This window comes from Hipposideros armiger, unplaced genomic scaffold (genome assembly GCF_001890085.2).
Source record: "Hipposideros armiger isolate ML-2016 unplaced genomic scaffold, ASM189008v1 scaffold_3, whole genome shotgun sequence".
Classification (NCBI taxonomy): domain Eukaryota; kingdom Metazoa; phylum Chordata; class Mammalia; order Chiroptera; family Hipposideridae; genus Hipposideros; species Hipposideros armiger.
The window spans coordinates 1098861-1122315 of record NW_017731353.1 but is presented as its reverse complement, the minus strand read 5'-3'; the positions used below and the strand labels follow the sequence as shown (position 1 = coordinate 1122315).

Sequence of the window (23455 nt, the reverse complement as noted above, 5' to 3'; positions counted from 1 at the left end):
CCGAGAGCTGCTGTGAGCGGCTGTTCAATGGCCGGCGACCCATCTGCCTCAGGCGGGAAGAGCGCAATGATCACAATATCAACATGGGCCAGTGAAGCGACATCCTCCACAACTAGACTGAAGAACAAAAGGGCAGCAACTTGTCTGTTCCCCTTCCCTGATTCCTCAAAACTGTTCCCCTCCCCCAAGTCCCCAATAAAATCTTAAAAAAATAAATAAATAAATGAAAGTACACTTTAAGACAGATCCAATATTCAGAAATGTTAAAATGTGCAGAGAAATACATCTAAGATTCAAAGGATGTTGGGGAAGCTTAACGAAATCAAAGACAAGGAGATGACTGCATGGCCAGCTGTTTCCCTAAGCAATTGGCTTCATGTTTAACCCGACGGCTATTAATTCTTAAAACAAAATCCACACTGACCTCCTAAATATAAAAGATCTTACTTACTTTACTGCTTCATAATCTAGATACTCGGCGTAATGGGTACCCTTCAGCTATCTAGAACTTTCAGTCAGCTCTATCATGCTCTAATCATTAATGGTACACTTGTTTGGCTCAGGTAAATTGCATTTGCATATGCAAGTTATTCCTAAAAACTCTGTACTATTAATGTTATCACTAATTACATAATAATAGTTACCAATTTCCACACGGATCAAACTTACAGTTTTGTAGCTATTAGGGAAATTGTGCTTTGTAATTAAGATAATCCTCATTTCCAAATGCTAATTAACTATATAATAATTAGTCTCATTCACTAATGCAAATTAAGGATTTTCATCTTTATTGATAAAGGAGTTGCTTCTTATCGGGTTAAGGAAAGACAGCCCCAGAAATCTTGCAGAGACATACTTTTCCCCCTCTAAAGGCTAAAAGGTAAATCCATTTTTATCAGTCTCATTTGAGAATGCAAATGAGGTCTGATTAATCGAGTCAAAGATAAATGTGCTAGCCTTAGTTCAGGACAGAATGTATAGCTTACTGAGTTCATCTCTTTTCCCCTTATAAGTACTCAGATAAACAGAGTTCACAAGGCAGGAGTTTTCCTAATGGGGGTGATTCGTCCATGGTCAGAGGAGCGCGTTGCAATACACGTGTCTGTTACACTGCCTTTTGTTTGCCCTTCAAATATCATGGGAGCCTCTTGAAATAGCTGTGTCTTCTCGGTTCAGCCACAATGGGAATGAGTGAGAAGAAATTTTTGTGAGTAAATACAGGGGAAAAAGGGAAAGCCACCTTCGCCTGGATTATTAAGTTTTCTGTGCTCCAAACAGAATATAAACTGGCACCTCCCATCGTGACTAATGAGGGCTGCCTGAGCGAGAACAGAAGGGCTGACAGCCAGCGAGGCCTAGTTGGCAGGCCCCAGCCCAGGCCGTGCCGCATTCATCATCCGCTAAACCAATCCACCAATTCTGCACCACCATTTGTCATTAATTATGCTAATCAGCCCACCATTACTCTCTGATGACACTGTAGCTGTTATTAGCTAGTTATGGCTTTTCAAAAGCACAACTTATTGTGTATGCACGGGCTGTGTGTGCAGCAGCCTACAGGGAAGAAATGTCCAATTATGAGAAGAAGAAATTTGCTATTATCTTTTTATAACAAACCAATTTGGTAATTAGAAAAGTCTCTGAACTCATAGGTTCTTTTTTTTCTCTCTCCCTTAAAATAACTGAAACCCCCAAAATCTGCTTTTCAATATTTCTCTGAAAGAAAAGGAAATACCATCACAGAGATGGTTTGTGACACATTTAAAAGTGGGGCCCGGGGGACGACGGTGAACGAGCACGGGGTACACAGAGATTCCTGTTGGGCTGTTTTTCTTTTTCAATTTTGAATTAGCAGGACCACCTTACTACGTATATTTCGGTCGCTACGGATGCCTGAAAGATGAACGCACACCCATGTGGCCTTTCCAGTTCACTTATGGCAGATCAAAGCTGTTCCCATGATGATGCCAGACCGCACACCCTCTTTGGCAGATGCTTACACAATAAGCAGAGCAACAGCCTTCTTCAATCCTCCCACGCCCCACTGCCACCACCAGGAGCGTCAACACCAAATGACCTTGGACATGTAAATTTGGCCAAATTAGCACATGTTCTGTGCTCAGTTTCAGGGGAAGCGAAAGGATTGTTCTCAGTCTTGCAGAAAAATGGAACCCTCTGGAGTCAGCAGCCAGACCAAGTCTGAGGAGACCGTCTCCTAAATTCAGGGCTCGTCAGAGGGGCCTGCACTGACCCTGGGGGGGGGAGGGTCAGTGGGCTGACCTGCGGGCTCTCTTCCAAACCAGGCACTAATCCTAAATTGTTGTGTTCAGACTGGAGTCTTTACCACTAGTTTTAGAAGCTTAGTCTGTATTAAGAGCTCATTAATATCATCAGAGTAAATGGGCCTATTAAAACATCTTTAAGCAATATCTGAACATAAATCTCCCTAAACTATATTTAATGACTGTACTTAAGATACATTATATGCAAGTCTTAATGAGACATTAGATAGCATTTTGAAGATTAAAATGAGAGAATCCATATAAAGTCTGTCCACTTAATGTAGCCTTAAGCTATACTGATGAAAGCATTACTACCAAATTATTACTGCATTAGAACAAATATTTTTAATCATGTCTGATTTACGCATTCTCCTGTTCCTAGAATTTTCTTTTTCACAAAAATATATTTTGATTTTACAAGAGAGAGTATGTGAAAAGTTTCAAATTTCTCAAGTACTACAGAGGCAAAGAGAATCCAGAATTCAGTTGATTCTGCTTCTTGAAAGTTGCTCTGGGCTCCAACTCACATTTCTTTAGGTTTGGTTTAATTAGTCATTCTATTGTAGTTCTGTAGGTAGCTAAACATACTGACCTTACTATTACTATTAAACTTCCTTCAATATTGCACTAGATAAAAAGTAGAATTTAACCAAAAATATTCTGAAGACCAGGCTACGGTACCATGTACACAGTACAAGCTACGTGACACTGGTGGCAGTAACATCTGGGCCCTGGAGAAATCCCACACTCCCACACAGTAACCATCACCCTGCATGTGCCCCGCCTCCAGCAGAGACAGACAGACAGACACCCTCTGAGCTCCCAGGTCTGTGAGCTTCTGTTTTTCTGTTTTCACAGTGAAGTCCTGCTTCTACTCCAGGGGCCCGTGAGTAACAATCAGTGTTGCTGGTGGAAGGATATTTAAAAAAAAAAAAAAAGAAAAAAAAAAGTTTGATTCCCCCAGGGCTAAGAGCATTGAGCCTTTTAAACAGATCCAAAGCCGCCTCAAGTCTGTTCAAACAAGACAGGCCTGGGGGACGAGACATGGGTGGGAAGGTGCTGGTGCGCAGGACTGAACTATCTGAAGCGCGTTGTCTGGCCGTGTAAAGATCTGTGTGTTTCTGTGCAATGGATTCTACTCTGTTTAGAACAGAAATATACATCCCAAGTTTATGAAAACCCTGGTAAGACTTAATACACAGTGGCCTGTTTTGAAAACAGGTCAAGCTTCAGATTATATACATAAAATACTTTTCTTTATATGTACCTGCTTTATTTAAAACACTACACACCCAGTCAGGATTTTTGATGCAACAAAAAAACTATCCCGCCCCGCCCTACCCCTTGGAAACCTGCATCCGTTTCGGGGTGAATCTGCTGTGTCCTTCACATCCCACTACCAGCTGAGCTGCAGAGAAAATGTTACCTGAGAACCTGGACAAGAATAAGCCTAGATTGATGTCACCTGGTACCTCCCACAACCTGGACTGGGATCTGATACCAGCCATGAGATGCTTTAGAAAATCGACACTTTGGAAAATGCTAGAGACGAATTATTTATTGAAGCTTTTTCGACCCTTTTTGGATACTTTACACCAAAGTGTAACCACCTTTTATAAATGCTATTCAATTATGAAAGACTTCTGGGATTATGTAAATCAAGACAAGTCAACCGGTGACACCTCTCTTAATAGAATGAGATTAGCTGGCTTTTTTTTTTCTCCCTTCAAAGAAGAAAGTAGCACAATTTCAACACTCTGGTCATTAAAAGAAGACCCTCCTTTAGCATGTAAAGTCGGTAGCAAAAAGCCTATTTCCCAGACATTCTCTCCCCAAAAAGGACTACTTCATAGTACAATTTCGCATTTTTAACGGCATGAATTAGGCATTCTTCATAAATAACAGCTATGTTCTATACACAGGAGCTCCCTTTTATTAGGGACACAGTAATGAACAATGAGCAATGTGTTCTATTATTCTTTGTCAAATCACAAAATGCTACATTAGAATAACTGTGCTGGTCAATGTAATATAGTAGATTAAATTCAACTTCTGTAGAAAAACCACTGTAAAACAGCATGATAAGAAGGCTATAAAAAATTTAATTTTACTCCAAACTCCATCACAAAAAAAATGGTGTGAAAAGTAATTTTGCATAATCAGTACACGCCATCTGGAACAATTAACCGATTTCTATAGAACTATGAGGATCAGTCATATCTGCTTATTAAAGATCAGAAATTATACAAGTAATAAATCCTTGAAAAAACTAAGCGTACTCCCGCCTGTCAACGCTATTTTAACTTCAAATACTGAAGAACGCCTGATAAGGCTGAAAAGAAGAGATTAATATATGCAAATTACATCCAGCATTTAAAATCCCCACAACTGTCTCCGGTTTTCTGTCCCTTATTGCTGCCTTTATGTTTTATTCATACACCAACTCACCTGTCACTTCATAAGCTATAATATTATGGGGGTATTATTAAACAGCATAAAGCCGTGCTTTAATTGGAAAGCTTCATTGCATTTTCCAATTATTTGGAGTAAATTAAAAGCAGATGCACATAGTTTAATAAGGAGTCTAATATCAGTTCCGGGAAATCAAAATTCATTGTCATTACTATGCCGTGATAGTTTTGCAAACTGTACTCAATTTCGGAGGTTTTCAAAAGAAAATCTGTCTATGCAATCTGTTAATTGTCATTCGGTTAATAACTGTTTAAATATCCAAACTACACAGCAGCTTCCTATTTTAAAAAATTAAACTATGGGGTTTATGCAAGCAAACAAATACGGCGTGCCACTCCTGGGCTGGGCTGGACTTCTCAGACTCGCCCCATGCACCTTAAGACAATGGAGGCTGGAAGAAACCTACACACGCGGCTCAGTTCAGCCCGGAGAGGAGGACAAAGAACAGCAGTTCTTGACTTCCACGAGCACCAGAGGTTGCAGTACGATCAGACAGCTCTCGGTGGAAAAGGGCAGAAGCCATGTTATAAATTGTGTTTTCGGAGGTCTGCGCTGCTCAGCAAAAAATTAGCTTCCAAAGTTTTAATTGGTCCGCCTAAAATAAATCCTTTTAATGAGCGAATTAACTGATTCAGGACACAAACATGGAAAAATCAAAGAAAGCAAATGTCGTGAGCAATTTGTTTTTAAAAAATTGACCCCCGAAGAGCCATTTCTTTACTGGTTCATGACCCGGGGAGTGGAGTGGTCCCAAAGCCCTGCAGCGGCTGGCCATGGTGCCTACAAGTGGATTAAAGTGCCAGACAAAGGCTTATATTCTAAGCCATTACGGATTTAAAGAACTAAATCTTAAAGGTTACTCTTCGTAAGGAATCTTGCTCACAGATGGAGTTATATTACCGTTCTACAAGTTGCATACATACAAATACATGTAGCTAAAAGCATTTACAAATGAAGTCACAGGTACACTCCGATGAGTACACGTAACCTTTTCGTTTTTATACTAAGTGACAGACTTTTTCAAATCCTAGGTGTGCAAATTATAATAGGACAAGCAGTAATTGACTTTTAAACTCCACCCACTGCGAGGGCTACAATTAATCTGTTTTTAGCATAAGAACTGCTGCTCTGCAAAGTTCATAACTTGTAGGCTCTGTTTCATAATCCAATTAAAACCGAAGAGTCCTTCTAACAGTTAACAGCGGAGTTTACTCTTCATCTCCCATTTCAAAAGGCATAGTGGCTAACACCACCATTATCCAAGGGCAAGCCCCCCCAGACCAGAGGGACACCAAATGCTTGAACACGGGAGAGCCTTCTGGCAAAACAACCAGAAACTATGCTCCAAGATGAAGATAAGAGCAATTCTTGTGCAGTGATCTAAAAAATAGCACCTCTTTTTTTTTCCCCAAATTACCTGTTTTAATAAGTAGATACACTGAGTCAACTGATCCATTTAATTATCTGCAAAAATGATGAATCAAAACAATAGTTTGCAAAAATAAATGACTAACCTCTGATTAAAATGTCTGTCCTCATTAAATCCAAATAAAAGTCCCAATATCTATTTTAAAAAAACGTAGGCGGAAGAAAGGAGCAATCCCTCAGCATCCATAGATAGCCCTGTGTCCTGCCGAAACAATCCGAGACAGTTGTTCACTCTCTCAAACCCTGAGAAAGGACACCTTCAATGCAGGGTGTGTCCTGTGGCTGCAGGGCCAGCCTCTGTGCAGGCCTGAGAGCCTGGGGGCCCGTGGCCTGGCAGCTGCTCTGGAGCTGGGGGCTTCACGATGTGCTCGCAGGTGGTGTGGCTTTCACGTAACCCTTAAACGAAGCCCTGGCTCACAGCTATGTAAGGATTCTGAGGCAAGAAAAGGGGCTTTTTTTTTTTTTTTTGCTAAAGGGTCCTGGGATGGGAGGGGCAGGAAAGAAAGAGCTAGAAACCAAAAGGCAAAGGAGAAAGAAGTGAAACCATGTGGATGGCTGAGCAGATACAATTCTTCCCTAAGGAGAGCTGATTCGATAAGGGGCAAGTTCAAGCTGACGCAAAGGCTGAGAAGCTCTCTTTAAACCTGTGTTACCCAGCAGCAAACTAACATCTCAAGTGATGACTGATTTCTGAACCAGAATGGAGGGTTTGCCTTATATGACGGCAAAAGGTCCCCTGAACCAGGCAGGGTCCCTCCAGGTGAGTGCCTGTCTGGCTCTACATTAGTGGACCAGCTGCTCCTTCTCCCGGTTACATTTTTAGGTGGGTGGGAGGGTCAAGCTCTGGAGTGAATAAGACCAGAGCTTCCTGGGAACAACAGTAGTGATGACAGTCGTACCAGCTACCATTTCCGGGATGCCCACTTAGTACTAGGCACTTCATGTTCTTGACCTCTAACTCTCAAAATTATAGACAAGAAAATGGACCGAAATGTTATGTAAACTGTCCAGAGTCACATAGCTGGAAAGGATGGATACAAAAGGGTGGATTTCAAAAACCAATCAAACCGACATCCCTGAGCACCTCCTGTGGGCCAGGCCCTGGGCTGGGCATTGGACACACACTGGTGAATGAGACATCACCAGCCTACCCTCCCAAAGCAGACCTTGAACTCCAGCAGAGAACCGGGCATTGAATAGGATGTTATAATGAAAGAAAAAGATAGACTTTTTTAGAATTGGGAAACCAATCCGATAGCCAAAGTTTTACAAGCAGCATAAACAGCCAAGAGGCTTACGGCCAAAGAAGCTGCCCATCTCGGGTCTGAAAAGGCACGGCCACCTTTGGCAAAAGGAAGATGAGTGACAATGGTACAATTCTATGAGTCAAAGGGCCTTCTGACAGGAGTGATGCTGGCATTTTGTGAGCACAGGGCATATTTAAGGCAAACACGTGAGGCAGTGGAACATAAAGATGGGTGTGTTTATTGCCTCTAGGTAGCGAGCGATTAAGTACTAAGTGTGTCACCAAAAGTGATGCTTAGGGCCAACGAGGCAAGCTTCCCTCGCTCATTCAAAATTATGGATGTTGCCTCACTAGTGGATCATGAGATCGTTTGCGCTATAAAACAAGTCAGGCGTGAGAAGCCGCTCTCTAACAAAGGGTCTCAACCTTGGATGGGAGCTCCACATCACTCATTGTCTTAGAGACAATCAGAAGACAAATCTGAGGAATAAGGAGCCTCTTTTCTGGGATGTGTGATAAATATGTTATATCCAAACTCTAGGCTAGAGCACTGAAGATTTTTTTTAAAAAAACAAACAGGTTAGGACCATCACTGGCCATTAATAAAAACAGGGAAAAAAAGCTTTGCGTATTCAGGACACAAACACCAAATGTATGACAGTGAATGGATTCAGGTATTCTGTCCACAGGAAAGGTGGCTTCCCTGTTCTAAAACAGATCAGACTTTCTTCTGTCCTGATGTTAGCAGTGAAACGCATTCATTCTGACTCATCATGTGTGACAGACCAAGGATAACTTTCGATCTCATCTCCGGACCTCGTGTGGCTGTCCAGCTTCTCCCCAGGTTTTGCCAACACGTACATCTTTACTCATTAAGCCATCAGGAGTTAAAATATGCTAACCTGGAATCTGTGAGTATTGTCTGAAGTCCGCAGGGCTGGAGCATGGGAGCTCGGCCACAGCGGCCGTGGGAGGCCCCAGGGGAGGGGACGCTGGGGCTGGGAGCTGGCGGGGACACACACGGAGGCCTCCAGTGGCTCAGTAACCTCGGGCTTGGTTTCCTCAGAGGCTGGCATCTTAGGAGGCCCGATCTAGGGAGTGAAGCTTCAAAGCAGGGGAGGCACTAAGGTGAGTGTCCATTAAACAAGAGCTCTGCCATGGGCAGGGTCCAGGAGCGCCGGGGTAGGGGGAGAAGAACAGCTGAGGTTCAGGCCCAATAATGGAAACGGCGGGCTTGGGGTGCCCACTATCACCATAGGCCTAAGACAAGGCTATGGCAAGTGTATCCAGGTGCCCAGAGCTCCCCCAGACAACAGTCTCCAACAGCAAGACCTGTGGTGGCCTCACCTGCTGAGGTTCCTGGAATATTCCCTTTTCAGGTCACGGAAGGACCTGACAAGGGGCGGGACGGAGGGGCTGTGGAATAACTATAATCATAGTCACGCGTCTACAGGGCTTTCTGTGACCAGGCATGATTCTAATCCTCACCACAAACCACCGTCACCCCGTTTAACAGATAAGGAAACTAAGGCACAGAAAGGTTAAAGCACCTTGCCTTAAGCCACTCAGCACTCAGGGAGGGGGCTGTGTGCTCACCCTTCAGTGTTCTGCCCCAAAACAGCCAGTGGGAGCCACGGCCACTATTCGAGATGCCCCAGGAGCTAGGGAGTTATCACCAGTCCATCATCACAGGCCTCACTCTGAGGAGGTCCCGGAAAGGATGGGCCAGGAGTCATCTGAGGTTTAAATAATGCTGAGACCTCTTATACCAAGTTAGTCCCAGCATAATGCACTCCAGGCGCGTGTGCCATTTTCAACTTCAATTTGACACGTGCAGGGAAATGGTCACACACACCTTGAAGCATCGTCCTCGGCTCAGGGATTTGGAGCTTAGGTCTGGAGTCAGGGACCTGGGTTCGAATCTCACCCCCCCCCTCCCCCCGCCACTTACTAGCAGTGTAACTTTGGGCAAATCACAATCTCCTGAAACCTCAGTTTTTTCCACTTGTAAAATAAAAATATTTATAAAGAAAAAGATATTTATAAGAGATGATTATTTTACAAGGCTTGAGCATGGGAGCACAGCGACACTGGCAGCTGTGCTGTCTCTATAAACTGGAAATGATAAGAGTAATAGTATAAACCCTACAGGTTTTTTGTAAGGTTTTCTTGGTGAGGATTTATTGGGATTAAATGACAAAATGCATGGAAAGTGCTTACCAGAGTCTGGTATGTGGTAAGTGCTGGAGGAAGGTTAGGTATTATTAAAATAAAATAACGTAATCCATTTTAATAAAGGCAAAACAACTTCAGCTCCCTAAATGTGTTTAAATTAAAGAAGTTGCACTAATTATATCATTTTTCTCTCTCAGCTGATAGTCTATTATTACAAGAGAGACAGAGATAGAAAAAGAAACAGAAGGCTAATTTGATAGAAGCCGCCCCTGGGCAGGAGTGTTTGGTAAACCAGGCTACTTGGATCACCCCAGAGCAAACCTCTGGAAAAGTGCTACAAGCAGAAGAAGACCTGGGATTAAGCGTGTTCTTTGCTTTGTTTTCAGCATTTCTGTGGCTACGCCTTCAGAAAGGACCCTGCCGCTGGGCCCAAGTCACGCTGCCTGCCAGGAAGGGAATTATGATGGGGAAATGGGGGCCTATTTCTGCTTAAAAACGAGACAAAGAAGATAAATACACAGGGAGAATGGTGTCCGAAAGTTGGTTTTTCTCTAGTTGTCCTGAGTTCTTTACAATCAAGGCAGTGTCTGGATGGAATGTCTGTGAAGTCCGCCCTTTTGCTGGTAACATCCGGGCAGTCGGCCTGCAGGACACATGAGGCTCGTCGCCACACATCCTCAACCCTGCGGATGTCATCCCTGCTGCCTTAGCTATCAGCCAATGCCTGACACGGGAAGTTTCCTGTAAGTATTAGCTGAACTATGTTTACGGTGTTGATGTTGCTGCTGACACTGAGAGATGCAGGGTGTCCACCCAGGAAGGCCTGGTGCTGCGCCTGACGTGACTGGGCTCGGCGGCGGGGGAAGCAGGGCCTGGACCTGGCTTTTCTGGCTCCCGCCATGCCTCCTCCCACTGCCCCCCCAGCTGCCTCCCTCGGATTTAAGAGGGGGATGTGGCCCATTAAACCAATGCCGCCTACGCTGCCATGCTTAAAAACCAAAGACAGAATGAAAGCTCAGCGGGAGGGTGGCCACCCTTTTAAGAGCACTGAAGTATCTGTCACCTAATAATGTTTTTATTTTTCACCATGACGAAACTGGAAAAAGTCTTAACTTTCTCCTACCCATGCAGCACAGGAAAAGCAGACATGAAAGCCTGGGGCAGCAGGCAGCACCCCCCCCGCCCCCCGGCCCCCAGGTTTTTTTCCTCCAAGAAACCAAAGGCACATTGGAAGATTTTATAGAAGTCTCGCCTCATTCTGCCAGGTACTTCTCTCCTTCCTGCCCCCAAGCCACCATTCTGTCACCTTCCTGAGAAGGGGCTCGTGGGCTGCTTGCCACAGAAAATAGCCCACTTCTAAGTGATGATGCGTGACAGAATGTCTCAGTTTCCAGGGGGGCCGAGCGGAGCCGCGCCAGAGAGCCTATTGCAAGTTTCCCTGGACTGAGGGAGGGATTTTCTCTGAGCACCTAGAGTCCTCTGATTCCTGAGATGGAATCTTATGTGTAAAATCACATAAGGAGCACAGTGCTAAGATGAAGGCCGCGCTGAGCATGAGCCAGTATGTCTTGAGTGATAACTGTCGACAAGTCTTTGGGCTCCTGCTTTGATCATAGCCCTGCAAGGGGGGGGGGCTGTGTGTGTGTGTGTGTGTGTGGTGTGTGGTGTGTGTGTGTGTGTGTGTGTGGTGTGTGTGTGTGTGGTGTGTGGTGTGTGTGTGTGGTTGTGTGTGTGTGTGTGTGTGTGTGTGTGTGTGAAGGTGGGCGGGCACTGATCACACAGTGGAAGAAGATGGCTTTTTAATTTTTTGAGAGGTTTTNCCCCCCCCTCCCCCCGCCACTTACTAGCAGTGTAACTTTGGGCAAATCACAATCTCCTGAAACCTCAGTTTTTTCCACTTGTAAAATAAAAATATTTATAAAGAAAAAGATATTTATAAGAGATGATTATTTTACAAGGCTTGAGCATGGGAGCACAGCGACACTGGCAGCTGTGCTGTCTCTATAAACTGGAAATGATAAGAGTAATAGTATAAACCCTACAGGTTTTTTGTAAGGTTTTCTTGGTGAGGATTTATTGGGATTAAATGACAAAATGCATGGAAAGTGCTTACCAGAGTCTGGTATGTGGTAAGTGCTGGAGGAAGGTTAGGTATTATTAAAATAAAATAACGTAATCCATTTTAATAAAGGCAAAACAACTTCAGCTCCCTAAATGTGTTTAAATTAAAGAAGTTGCACTAATTATATCATTTTTCTCTCTCAGCTGATAGTCTATTATTACAAGAGAGACAGAGATAGAAAAAGAAACAGAAGGCTAATTTGATAGAAGCCGCCCCTGGGCAGGAGTGTTTGGTAAACCAGGCTACTTGGATCACCCCAGAGCAAACCTCTGGAAAAGTGCTACAAGCAGAAGAAGACCTGGGATTAAGCGTGTTCTTTGCTTTGTTTTCAGCATTTCTGTGGCTACGCCTTCAGAAAGGACCCTGCCGCTGGGCCCAAGTCACGCTGCCTGCCAGGAAGGGAATTATGATGGGGAAATGGGGGCCTATTTCTGCTTAAAAACGAGACAAAGAAGATAAATACACAGGGAGAATGGTGTCCGAAAGTTGGTTTTTCTCTAGTTGTCCTGAGTTCTTTACAATCAAGGCAGTGTCTGGATGGAATGTCTGTGAAGTCCGCCCTTTTGCTGGTAACATCCGGGCAGTCGGCCTGCAGGACACATGAGGCTCGTCGCCACACATCCTCAACCCTGCGGATGTCATCCCTGCTGCCTTAGCTATCAGCCAATGCCTGACACGGGAAGTTTCCTGTAAGTATTAGCTGAACTATGTTTACGGTGTTGATGTTGCTGCTGACACTGAGAGATGCAGGGTGTCCACCCAGGAAGGCCTGGTGCTGCGCCTGACGTGACTGGGCTCGGCGGCGGGGGAAGCAGGGCCTGGACCTGGCTTTTCTGGCTCCCGCCATGCCTCCTCCCACTGCCCCCCCAGCTGCCTCCCTCGGATTTAAGAGGGGGATGTGGCCCATTAAACCAATGCCGCCTACGCTGCCATGCTTAAAAACCAAAGACAGAATGAAAGCTCAGCGGGAGGGTGGCCACCCTTTTAAGAGCACTGAAGTATCTGTCACCTAATAATGTTTTTATTTTTCACCATGACGAAACTGGAAAAAGTCTTAACTTTCTCCTACCCATGCAGCACAGGAAAAGCAGACATGAAAGCCTGGGGCAGCAGGCAGCACCCCCCCCGCCCCCCGGCCCCCAGGTTTTTTTCCTCCAAGAAACCAAAGGCACATTGGAAGATTTTATAGAAGTCTCGCCTCATTCTGCCAGGTACTTCTCTCCTTCCTGCCCCCAAGCCACCATTCTGTCACCTTCCTGAGAAGGGGCTCGTGGGCTGCTTGCCACAGAAAATAGCCCACTTCTAAGTGATGATGCGTGACAGAATGTCTCAGTTTCCAGGGGGGCCGAGCGGAGCCGCGCCAGAGAGCCTATTGCAAGTTTCCCTGGACTGAGGGAGGGATTTTCTCTGAGCACCTAGAGTCCTCTGATTCCTGAGATGGAATCTTATGTGTAAAATCACATAAGGAGCACAGTGCTAAGATGAAGGCCGCGCTGAGCATGAGCCAGTATGTCTTGAGTGATAACTGTCGACAAGTCTTTGGGCTCCTGCTTTGATCATAGCCCTGCAAGGGGGGGGGGCTGTGTGTGTGTGTGTGTGGTGTGTGGTGTGTGTGTGTGGTGTGGTGTGTGTGTGGTGTGTGTGTGTGTGGTGTGGTGTGTGTGTGTGTGTGTGTGTGTGTGTGTGTGTGTGTGTGAATATGGAGAGACTTGACATTCCTGCACTGCTGCTCGATTTACACAATGTTCTTACATCCTGGATCTTCACAGCAGACCTGGGAGAGTAGCGGGTGGTTACTGTGTTATTTTACAGGTATGGATAACTAGCAATGCGTGACTTGCCCAACCAAGGTAACATGATGCAGGGCCCTCACGCAGCTCTAAGGAGTGCCACTCACGTATGTTGTGCAGTGCACAACCTGTGTGGCTGTTCGCAGTGGCTCGGTGCGATAGCCACACATGCTCTACCCCAAATGCCCAGCAGTCATATGCTGAGCCTTCTTCCACAGGAGGAAACCTGGGGCCTGGCCACACGGCAACTCTCGGGTCTGCTGAGTGAACAGGGGACTACATAATAGTCTTCTCTTTGCCTTTAATTACATCCTCCTTGATTCAAAAGAGATCAAAGGCAGCCTCCATCCTCCAGAAACACAGCCTCTGCCTTCTCAAGGTGCTCGCGGTTGAACTCTACAACATACAACAGTGTGGGAATAAACCCAGCTGGAAGGGAACCAGAAAAGCTTTGTGTAAGAGGCAGTCTGGACACAGGTCAGCAAAGAGGAGAAGGTGGGACAATCGGGCCATCGGACTGGCAGAGGCAAATGCACAGAGACACAAAAGTGAGGGTACGAGGGAGCAACCCAGGCCGGTGGGCACAGGTGAAGAGAAATGGCGAGAAGACACCGGACAGGTGCAGACTGGCCACCGCCAGCCTCAACGCAGGGCAGGTGTGGTCCGATCTAACACAAGGGGCTGGGGCGGGGCATGAAGGTTTGATCTGAGGAGCTGTGCTTTGGGGAGAGGAGTCTGCCACCTGGGCAACTGGACTGAGGACAGAAAAGCCTGGCCAAGGAAGACAGCCATGTACGTGCGAGGCGCCAACACCTGGTACCTGCCAGCCCCAAGCCCCGCCAGCCCCGTGGGCCCAGCCCTGTAGGTGGGAACACATGACGGCCCTCGATGCAGACTCGCTGGGGGAACTGGACACGGCTACGGACTTAATCCGTGCTATGATCTGGACCCCAGCTGAGGGGCTTCGGGGTCTCTCTCTGTGAAATCCTACAGGAGGCACTGGCGGAGCGGAACACCTCCAAGAGGCACGGGATCCCCCAGCGGCCTGCGTGTCTGCCCGCGCACGCTGTTCATTAACTCCAGTGACACAGCTACCACAGCGGATAGTGTAAAAGCACATCCAATTAGCCGGGCCTGCGTGAGTATTTGCACTCTTAAATCTTTTGCATTTCGAAAGGGTTAAAGCTTATTATTAGCATATAATTTACAGTCCTTTCTCCCAGGAAAGGAATAATGCACAGTAAATGCCACATTCATTTTAATAATACATGTTACAGTCTGTGCCCAGCATCTGCACGAAGGTAAAGGAGACAGATTTTTTTGACATGTCCCACTCTGCCATCTAAACACAGGCTTTTTGTTTCTTAAGTGACGGAAGGTTTAATCAAGAAAGCAGGCAATTCATCAATCGAAACAAGGCAGCGTGCGTGCTCCTGACAGCACACACATGGCTGTGTACAGAGCAAACCTGGCCACCTGTCAAGTGCACCTTTTACATCAGGATATACAAATACACCGTGTGATCAATTCCCCATCCGCTCCCATTCATTTCTTCTTTTTCTTATTCTATTTTTCTTTGTACTCGATGCTATTGTCAGTCGGGGCAAGAATAGATGGATAGACAAGGAACGCAATGGCTGCTAGGGGTGATGATAAAAATTTATATGCCTTTAAAATGACTTATTTCCTCTTCGATTTGAGCACTGTTATTATACATATATATATATATATATATATATTTTTTTTTTCCACTTCATTCAGGAATTCTCCCCCTCTGCTGTTATCTGTGGCTGCGTCAAACTGATGTCCCTCCCTCGGAGCCTTGTCACCATCGCACACGCCCACCCACCACCTCTCCAGCCAGCCCTGGGTGATTCTGAAGTCTCAGTGGAGGGGACAGGGAGCAGGCTCAGAGACAAAGGCCACGCAAGTCCATTACAGACAAAGGCCAGAGGGGATGCCTGCGCATGCAGAGGCTGACCAAGATCACGCTGGAGCTTACGCCGGGACAGGCGGCTTTCCCGCATTTGCGGTTTTCAGTAACACGGTCACTCAACCCAGGCACGGATGACACTCGCCCAGGTACACAGGGAAAGCAGAGCCGCTGGCACGTGCACACAGAACACAGGCGCAAATCCTGTAGCGTGACACGGCCAACATTACACCTGGAGCAGCTGTTGGTCAGAACACCTTACACAGAAAAGAACAGTGTTTTCTCAGGCACCCTACTGGTATCATCTTTTAGCCTTTACTTTCCAGCCTGGCAAAGCTTTATGATTATTAAATCTTAAGTGTATTTTCCATTTTCCAGGTGAGATTCCCCCCCCCCAATTAAAAGGTACAAATAATGTAATCACTACCAATGAAAGGAAAATATGTTTACAGTTGTTTGGTATGCGGCAGATGACTTTTTAAAGGATCACGTTATAAAATATACAGGTTTTTTTTTTCATAATAAGATGAAGAGCTGGTGGCAGAAATTTTATCCAACTGGATGAAATATATAAATCATGAATTTCATAATACTGATAATTAAATGTCCATCTTCCAATTTAAATGAGGACTAGATTAAAACTGCATGGAGAAGGCTGATATTCAGAAATCATTAATTATGTTTAATTGCTCTGCGCTTTCCTGGTCTGATGTCAGACTTACATGGTTCCTACATGGTTGTGTTTCAGATAAAATCCTCCTTTGCTTGGTATGAGCGAGTATCATGAGCGTGAGCCAAACTCACGAGCGGATGGACTCAGACATGTCCACGCTCACATGCTTCCTGGTATCAAACATCTTGAAAGGGGACTGGTTCTTAAGAGGGAACAGCTGTGGAGGGCAATAAGCTGGCTTTTCCAGCGATCAAAAAGAAAACTGAAAAAAAACCAACAAAGCTAAAGGCAGGGTGACCACATCCCCCAGTCTGCCAGGTCGGTTCCAGGTTACGGCTTTTGTCCTGGTGCAACTGTGTGCCCCTTTCACTCTCCAATGTGATGATGTGGGCAGTAAATTATATGGTCAGCCTACTGCTGACGGATACATGGAGATGTCAGCAAGACAATCTGCCTGGGTGCTCACGGGAAGGAGCCGAGCTCCATAACCCCTTGCACTGAGAGGCCTCGGGGTATCTGCAGTGTGGCTCATCCTGAATTTGTGGGGTGTGTGAGATTTTTTATTTGATTACATGCCCGTTTTAATTTGCATTGGCGCCATCTTACTATTTTATACTATTGTACTATGTCAATTTTTTCAAAAGGGAGGAAAGTTAAGTTTTCTTTGGTAAAAATTCTTCCCTTGGTGATAGAAATCAGGGTATAGCCACCATCACCAAAACAACAGGCTAGCACAGGCTGGTTTCCCATACCTACAGCCAACTGTTCATTAAGTAAAACCTGCCATAAGACCGACAAGAGAAAGCAGCCCTGGGCATCTCTGGGCTGAGTGCTCCTTACAGGAAGCTTCTCGCACAGGTATGTCCCTCAGGTTGGACAGGAGATGGGGAGCTCTTGCTCCCCGACATCCCCCAAGGTCCCTAGTTCCTAAGGCACTGACGCCCACCACAAGAGCATTTCTTAAGAAACATCTTACTCAACTCCCAAATATTTTAGGGGTTCAAACGTGAGCAGACCCCCCCCCCATACATGGTCCTACAGGTGGTCCTTATCAAACTCACTGAGAAGCAGCTGTTCTGTTGTTCACAGCATCTTACGAGGCCCTCTTTATGAGAACTACTTCTTTTAGTGAATTCTTCACGTTTCTTCCTGAGCAACTAGCTTGTCTTTACGGCATCCATATGGCGGCTGTCCTGACTCAGAATCAAATCCAGACTCCCCTTTGTGTAAAAGCCCACCCAAAGCTGCACCCTACTTTTCCACCCTAGTTTTTCATTTCATTCACTCTTATTTTTCTCACTTCCATTTTTATTTTGTTACATGTCTTTCTGGAGCTAACGAAAATCTTCCTGGTACAGGTGGAACAGAAGTGAATGAATGGTCAGACACCTAAAACAATTCTAAGGAAGAAAAAGGATAGAATGCCATCAGGAACTAAAATAGAAGACTTCTCATGAGAGATAAGATATTCTTTAAAAGGGCCGGCTGAGTGGCATGATGGTAAGAACTGGCTTGGGACGCCAGAGGGCCCCGGTTCAGATCCCACATATGAGGGCCAGTGACACTGCCCTCCACAGCTAAGATGCTGAACAACAGCTCAACCTGGAGCTGGGCTGCCTTGAGTCGCCGGCAACGGCGTAGGCTGCAGTCCCTGCTGCAGTGGGTTGCCATGGGCTACCGTGTGTAGCCAGCAGCCAGCGTGAGCAGCCAGCAGCCGCAGTGAGTGGCCGTCCAGAAGCCAGCGACTGATCTGCCTCACCCGGGAAGAGCGCAATGATGGTGCCAACTTGGGCCAGTGAAGCAATGTCCTGCACAACTAGACAGAAGAACAAAACGACAGCAACTTGTCTGTTCCCCTTCCCCCAATTCCCCAGCATTGTTCCCATCCCCCCAATTCCCCTAAAAAAAACCCCAACAAACATATTCTTTTAAAGAAAACTAACAGCCACTAAAAGGGCTGACAAGGAAACTTAGGAGTGGGGTTTGGGGTAGAATCTAGAGAAATAAACATGGCCCTGAAGAGCCCCCCCCCCCCCCGCGGGGAGGCAGGAGCTTGAAGGTCCCTAACGAGGGGGAAGCAGCCAGTAGAACGTTGCCAGGAAAGCCGCCATTTACTAAAAGGAAGAACAATTTAAAAAGTCATTTAAAAATTATGTTTGGAGCAAGAACAGGAAGAATGGGAGCACCCATTGTTTAAGACTGATGACAAAAACCAGGGGTTGGCAATTTTTTTCTGTAAAGGGACAGATAGTAAATATTTGAGGTTTTGTGGGCCTCTTGGCCTCTGTCACCGACACTCAATTCTGCCACTGTAGTGTGAAAGCAGCTACAGACAATTTGTAAAGGAATGAGCATAGATGCATTCTAATAAAACCTTATTTATAAACACTGAAATGTGATTTTCATATAAATTTCACATCACTAAATATTATTCTTTTTTAGTTTTTTTTTCCCAACTATTTAAGAATATGAAACCATCCTTAGCTCACAGGTCTTATAGAGATAGTTAAGATCTGGCCACCGGGCCGTTTGCAGACCCTAATACAGACCAAGGGAGCCAAACCAGGCACCTACCATTTTATTTCTATCTCTTCTTTCAAGGAAACCCATCCTCAAACCCTAAGGACAACATGATGATGGGGCATTTGAAGAGCAAGACAGGTGAGGGGGTGGCTCCAGCAGCCAGGTGCATTCACACTCAGTCTGCGTCCGTAGGGCAAGAGGGACGGAAAGGACGCTGATGGAATTGTGGCCACTGGTCTTTGAGGAATGTCAGTGGACAGGAGGTTTCAGGGGACTGGACAACAGGAAAAAAATCAGACTCTCAAAAACGGGGCAATAAGGAAATTTGCATATAATGAGTCAGGAGTGTGAGCACGCAGAAAAGACACAGTGATTATTGGGGGCCAGCAAGGCTTACAAGAACACTCCAAATTAACATCAGGTCTGTATTTTTTCTTATTACAAAAGCAATAGAAAAATGAGACAAAGAAACAAAATGGACAAAAGAGCAGGAAAGTCCAGTGACAACCCCTGAACACCCCATGGCATGTACCTGTCCACACTGCACGTTCTGGTTTGTCACTTAATAATATTTATGCATGTCTTTTTATCTAAGTCATCATTTTTTGATGCCTGAAAAGTTAAGGCCGTTGTATAGATATTTCATAATTTAACCATTTGCCTTTGTTTTGGACATTAAGGATATCCGCCCCCACTCTTTTTTTGGAGTATTGTTTTTAAAAAACAGAAGTGCTCATCCTTGTGGATGAATCTGTTTGCACATCTGTATTTTCTAGAAGAAGTTCCCAGAAAAGGAAGTGTGAGGATGAAAGGTGTGCCTCAGGGTACACGGGGGCAGAATGAGGGACATAAGCTTCTCAAGACTTCAGCTTTGAGTCAGTGGAAGTTTCTCACCCCACTTCTGTGGGCAAAAGGAAACTATTGGCTGGACTATGCAGAACGGTTGTCGCGTTTTGGCAGACAGGGTGCATGGTGCCCCAAAAGGCTGGATGGATATGAACAGACAGGAGGCTAGAGCCCATCGGAACGAGGGAGGACCTTGCAGAGATTGAACGGGCTCTTGGGAGGTGGTGGCCCCAGATGCTGGAGGTGTTCGAGCAACCAATCGGGGTGATCAACTGCCCCAGAAGTTGTAGGGGGTATTCCTGGGCAGGGTAGACACTGGGCTAAATGGTTTTTTTCCTCCCTCCCTTATTTCCTGAACACGTCTGGCGCTGGGGACGGAGCTACATACTGTCTCCACTGGTTTCTGCAGCAACTCTGAACAGTGTCTTTCCCTTTGCAGATGTGGCAGAGGTGAATGGTCTCAGTGAAAGGTACAGGAGAAGAAATATATTAAGAGGTACGTCCTTGGGAAAACATTTAAAAGTAAATATCCCTTTAAAAAGCACTCATAAATTATTGGGTTGTCGGAAAAGTCATGACGCATTTTTGCAACGAAAAACGTAGGAAAAAAATATGTCATGACTTTTCCGACAACCTAATAAATGTGGGCTGCTCTTCAAAATTCTAATTATATTGTTTGGATATCTACTTATCTTAGGAAGGACTGCAAACTCAGGGGTCCAATGTTTTCAGGAATGAGCCAGAACATACCAGAACTCTGCACCTAGGGCTCCGTCCCTGAAGTCTGCAGCGAGCCTGTGCCGGAGCCGGTTCGGAAGGAGAACAGTCTGATGATTCATTTCATTACCAGCAGAACTCCAGCTATCATGGCATCGGGCACGCGGCACGAGCTAGGGCCTGGGGCTCACTTTGCCTTGACTGTATTTGGAATCTACCACTGAAACCTTAACTTCACAATACCAAACTGAGGTGTGCCACTCAGAGCCAAATACTGTTGGTGAGGGGTGGGGGTGGCCTCTGCTCCCTTCCAGCCAGGACGGCTTGCAGGCAGGCTGCTGGTGGGTAGGCGGGCAGGCTTCCCAGATGCACCATGGTTGCCCAGTGCTGAGCTTGCAGGCCTTACGGAGCCAGCAGGTCCTGCGGGGTGCTTCTGGCAGCATCACAACAAAGCAGTCCTAGACCCTGGCAGAGCAATTTGGTGCCTGCCTCCGCAGAGGAGGCCTGAGCTGCCTGCTGCTGTGGGCTGCAGCCTCAACTACCTCCGTTTGGAAGATAAAATCCAATTGACTGCCATTTACATAAATGTAACAGGAAGTTTCTGAATGGCTTCCCCTGTGTCTTGAGGCTGTTACCTCGGTATTGCTAAACTAACAGCTGAAATGAACCCAGACAACACCTCATCAAAGCCAGGGGGCGAGGAAGCAGTGGTCCAGAGGCAGACAGGAGCATTCCTGCCAAACCAGAGGCGATTTCACTCTGTGGGCCCTTTTCTGCAGCAACGTCAACAGCTGGGAAAGCCATCAGAGAAGCCAGGGGGGGGGGGGGGGGAGCCTAACACTCTGGCTGGAAAAAGATTTGCAAGCTGGAGGAAAAAAGTCATCTGCTTTGACTGAGCCTTCCTTATGTGCATTCGGAACGGGGTCGCCCTGCTGGATTTCACAGGTCTGTTTTGCACCACTCTGCCACTAAGCACCTGGGGAAGTAGTCAGCTTTTCTACAAAATAGGTCATCTTTCCACCCTTGTTATGCTCCTTGTCGACTCTGCTGAAATGGCCACAGCACAAAGGCAACTCTCCCCGGAGATGCTTTTCTTAGACAGGCTCCCTCCGCCTGTTGGGAGCCTGACTCCTGGAGTGCAGCCAGGGGCGAGGGCTTTGAGAGCATCCCTGTTCTTCCCTCTCCCCAGCAGGTGTGCCACCCAGAAATGGAACAACTGGCTTTTGCTTATACTTCCAAACCTATTAGGGAGTGCTCATAACAAGAAAAACTAATACTGACAAGAATTACACCATTGTTCTATTTCATCTATTTAGCGACCCGAAGTTGCGATTTTTAGGAAAAAAAAAAGATTACCTTTTAAATAACCGATTCATTATGGTACATGAATGAATGCCATGTTCCCGTGTTCAAAATGTCACTCACCATTAAGGGTGCGCGCTGGTAAGTGGCACCGATTTGCCACTTCCCCCTTAGATGCAGACGCCCCTGACTGGGGGCCCAGTATAATCGGAGGCAAGTTTGTGGGTTTCCTCGGCTCTTAGCAAGTCACCTGCCCTGCCAGGCACCTAATGAATCTCAATTGTGTAATAAGAGTTGTAAGTCTCTTCTCCCTGGGTGAAGGTGAAAAGGGAAACTAGGACTGATGAAGTTCCTGCCAAGGTAACACTATCAATTTCAAGGCCGAGTTCAGAAATCACAGACTCATTCGACAGGAGTGTGAGGGGGGATCGCCAAGGTACCCTCCTGGCCACAGACCTGCCTTTGAGAAATGAGAGGTGAGGACAGAGTTGGACACGGGAGGGCGAGAGGACTGGCCTCCGCTCTGTGCAGCTCCCGGGTCCCCGTGGGAAACCTGCCCTGGATCTGGCGAGGGGAACAATGCGGTGACTATTCTCAGGAAACCGCCCTTCAAGCTTGTGAAATCCACACATTGTTTTTCATCATTAGTTTCAAAACATGCTGAGTATTTGGCCCTTCTCTAAGTGCTTCAGTGACACAAAGGAAAGGGGAGGCCTGGTCCCTGCAGGGACCTAGCCCCTTGCAGGGAAAAAGAGAGAGAGGTAAGACAGATGCCATCAGAAGTCAGGAAACACAGAGAGGGAGGTGGTGCCCGGGACGCAGTAGTGGCAGCTGGCCATTGGCAGGGGCCCCACGTACCTGATATGGCATACAGATTGGAGTGCTGGTACTCATAATCAGCCCGAGTGCTGTTCCTGCCTCGGAAGGTAGCGGGGAGCGTTAGAGAGATGTGCCTGAGAAAGAGACAGAGGAGAAAAAGGGGGTTACAGGGTACACGAGCATTGCCCTAGGCTCAGAACGCACCCGATGGCATCGACTGCCCATAGCAGCACGGAGCAGGTCTTTTCCACCAGCTTGAGTCCCCCCCAAGGAATTCAGAAGTTTCCAGACAATAGTGACCACACTTTTTCACACCAGGAAGAACATCCAAGGTACTTCAAGGAGGTGGGCAACTTAGTCCAGGTCTCTGCCCACCGGGAAAAATACACCAATGGGACCAGAACACTCAGGCTCTGAACAGGAGCCTTGGCTTGTTTCACTGTCTTGTTCCATTATCCATCCATCTATCCATCCATCCATCCATCCATCCATCCATCCATCCATCCATCCATCCATCCGCTTCCACACCTGTCCCCCGCTCCCCCGCGGGCCGCTGAGGATAAGAGCCCGGGAAGCACTGTGAACAAAGGTGTTGGGTATCATTATTACCATGTGAGTCCAGGAAACTAATGGCCACTGAGAATGGGAATGGCACGCCCCTCTGAACTGCTTGTCTGCGTGTCCCCCTCTGGTGGGAGCACACAGTAGGTGCTCAGGAAAGCACCTTTGCATGCCCAGCACACCTTTTATGGTGCAGGTGTTGCCCATTAAAGCTCACAGTGTATACAGAGCATAAGTGAGTATTCAATCAAAGCAAATAATCCATTTGGTGTGGTCGTCAGCTGCCTTTAGTGAATGTGGAAAAGCAAGATTAAAATACTAGGAGAAATATTTAAAACCCAATAGGTCAGGGGGGGAAAACAACAACAAAAATACCTCTTCTTGGTAGGAGTGGGGTTTGGTTTGACATAGCCTGAGCTTTGGCCACACTCAGTCATTTCCAAAAGGGAGGGAACATTTACTACATAAAGAAGGCTTTACTTTTTCCATGCTGGCTTTTTTCATACAACAAACGGGGGGCCTCCTAGAACAACTCTTATACACAGATTCCTGGAGGGAAGGTTCTC

The 23455-nt window shown here is 46.3% G+C and overlaps 1 protein-coding gene and 1 long non-coding RNA gene across 10 annotated transcripts in view; one reads left to right on the top strand and one right to left on the bottom strand.

Annotated features, from left to right (window-relative positions):
- MVB12B (multivesicular body subunit 12B) overlaps positions 1 to 23455 on the bottom strand; it is a 192688-nt gene that overhangs the window by 73701 nt on the left and 95532 nt on the right. For 7 of the 9 annotated variants that reach the window (XM_019636394.1, XM_019636354.1, XM_019636345.1 and 4 more), the window contains exon 7: positions 22368 to 22462. The exons of the other annotated variants lie outside the window; for them this stretch is intronic. In XM_019636394.1, coding sequence (XP_019491939.1) covers positions 22368 to 22462 — 95 coding nt within the window. The remainder of the gene's footprint in view (positions 1 to 22367; positions 22463 to 23455) is intronic. 9 annotated transcript variants of the gene reach the window in all.
- On the top strand, positions 8248 to 10782 carry LOC109379657 (uncharacterized). Its single transcript, XR_002123246.1, has 3 exons — positions 8248 to 8556; positions 9990 to 10346; positions 10735 to 10782. It is a non-coding gene; the product is annotated as an uncharacterized LOC109379657 (long non-coding RNA).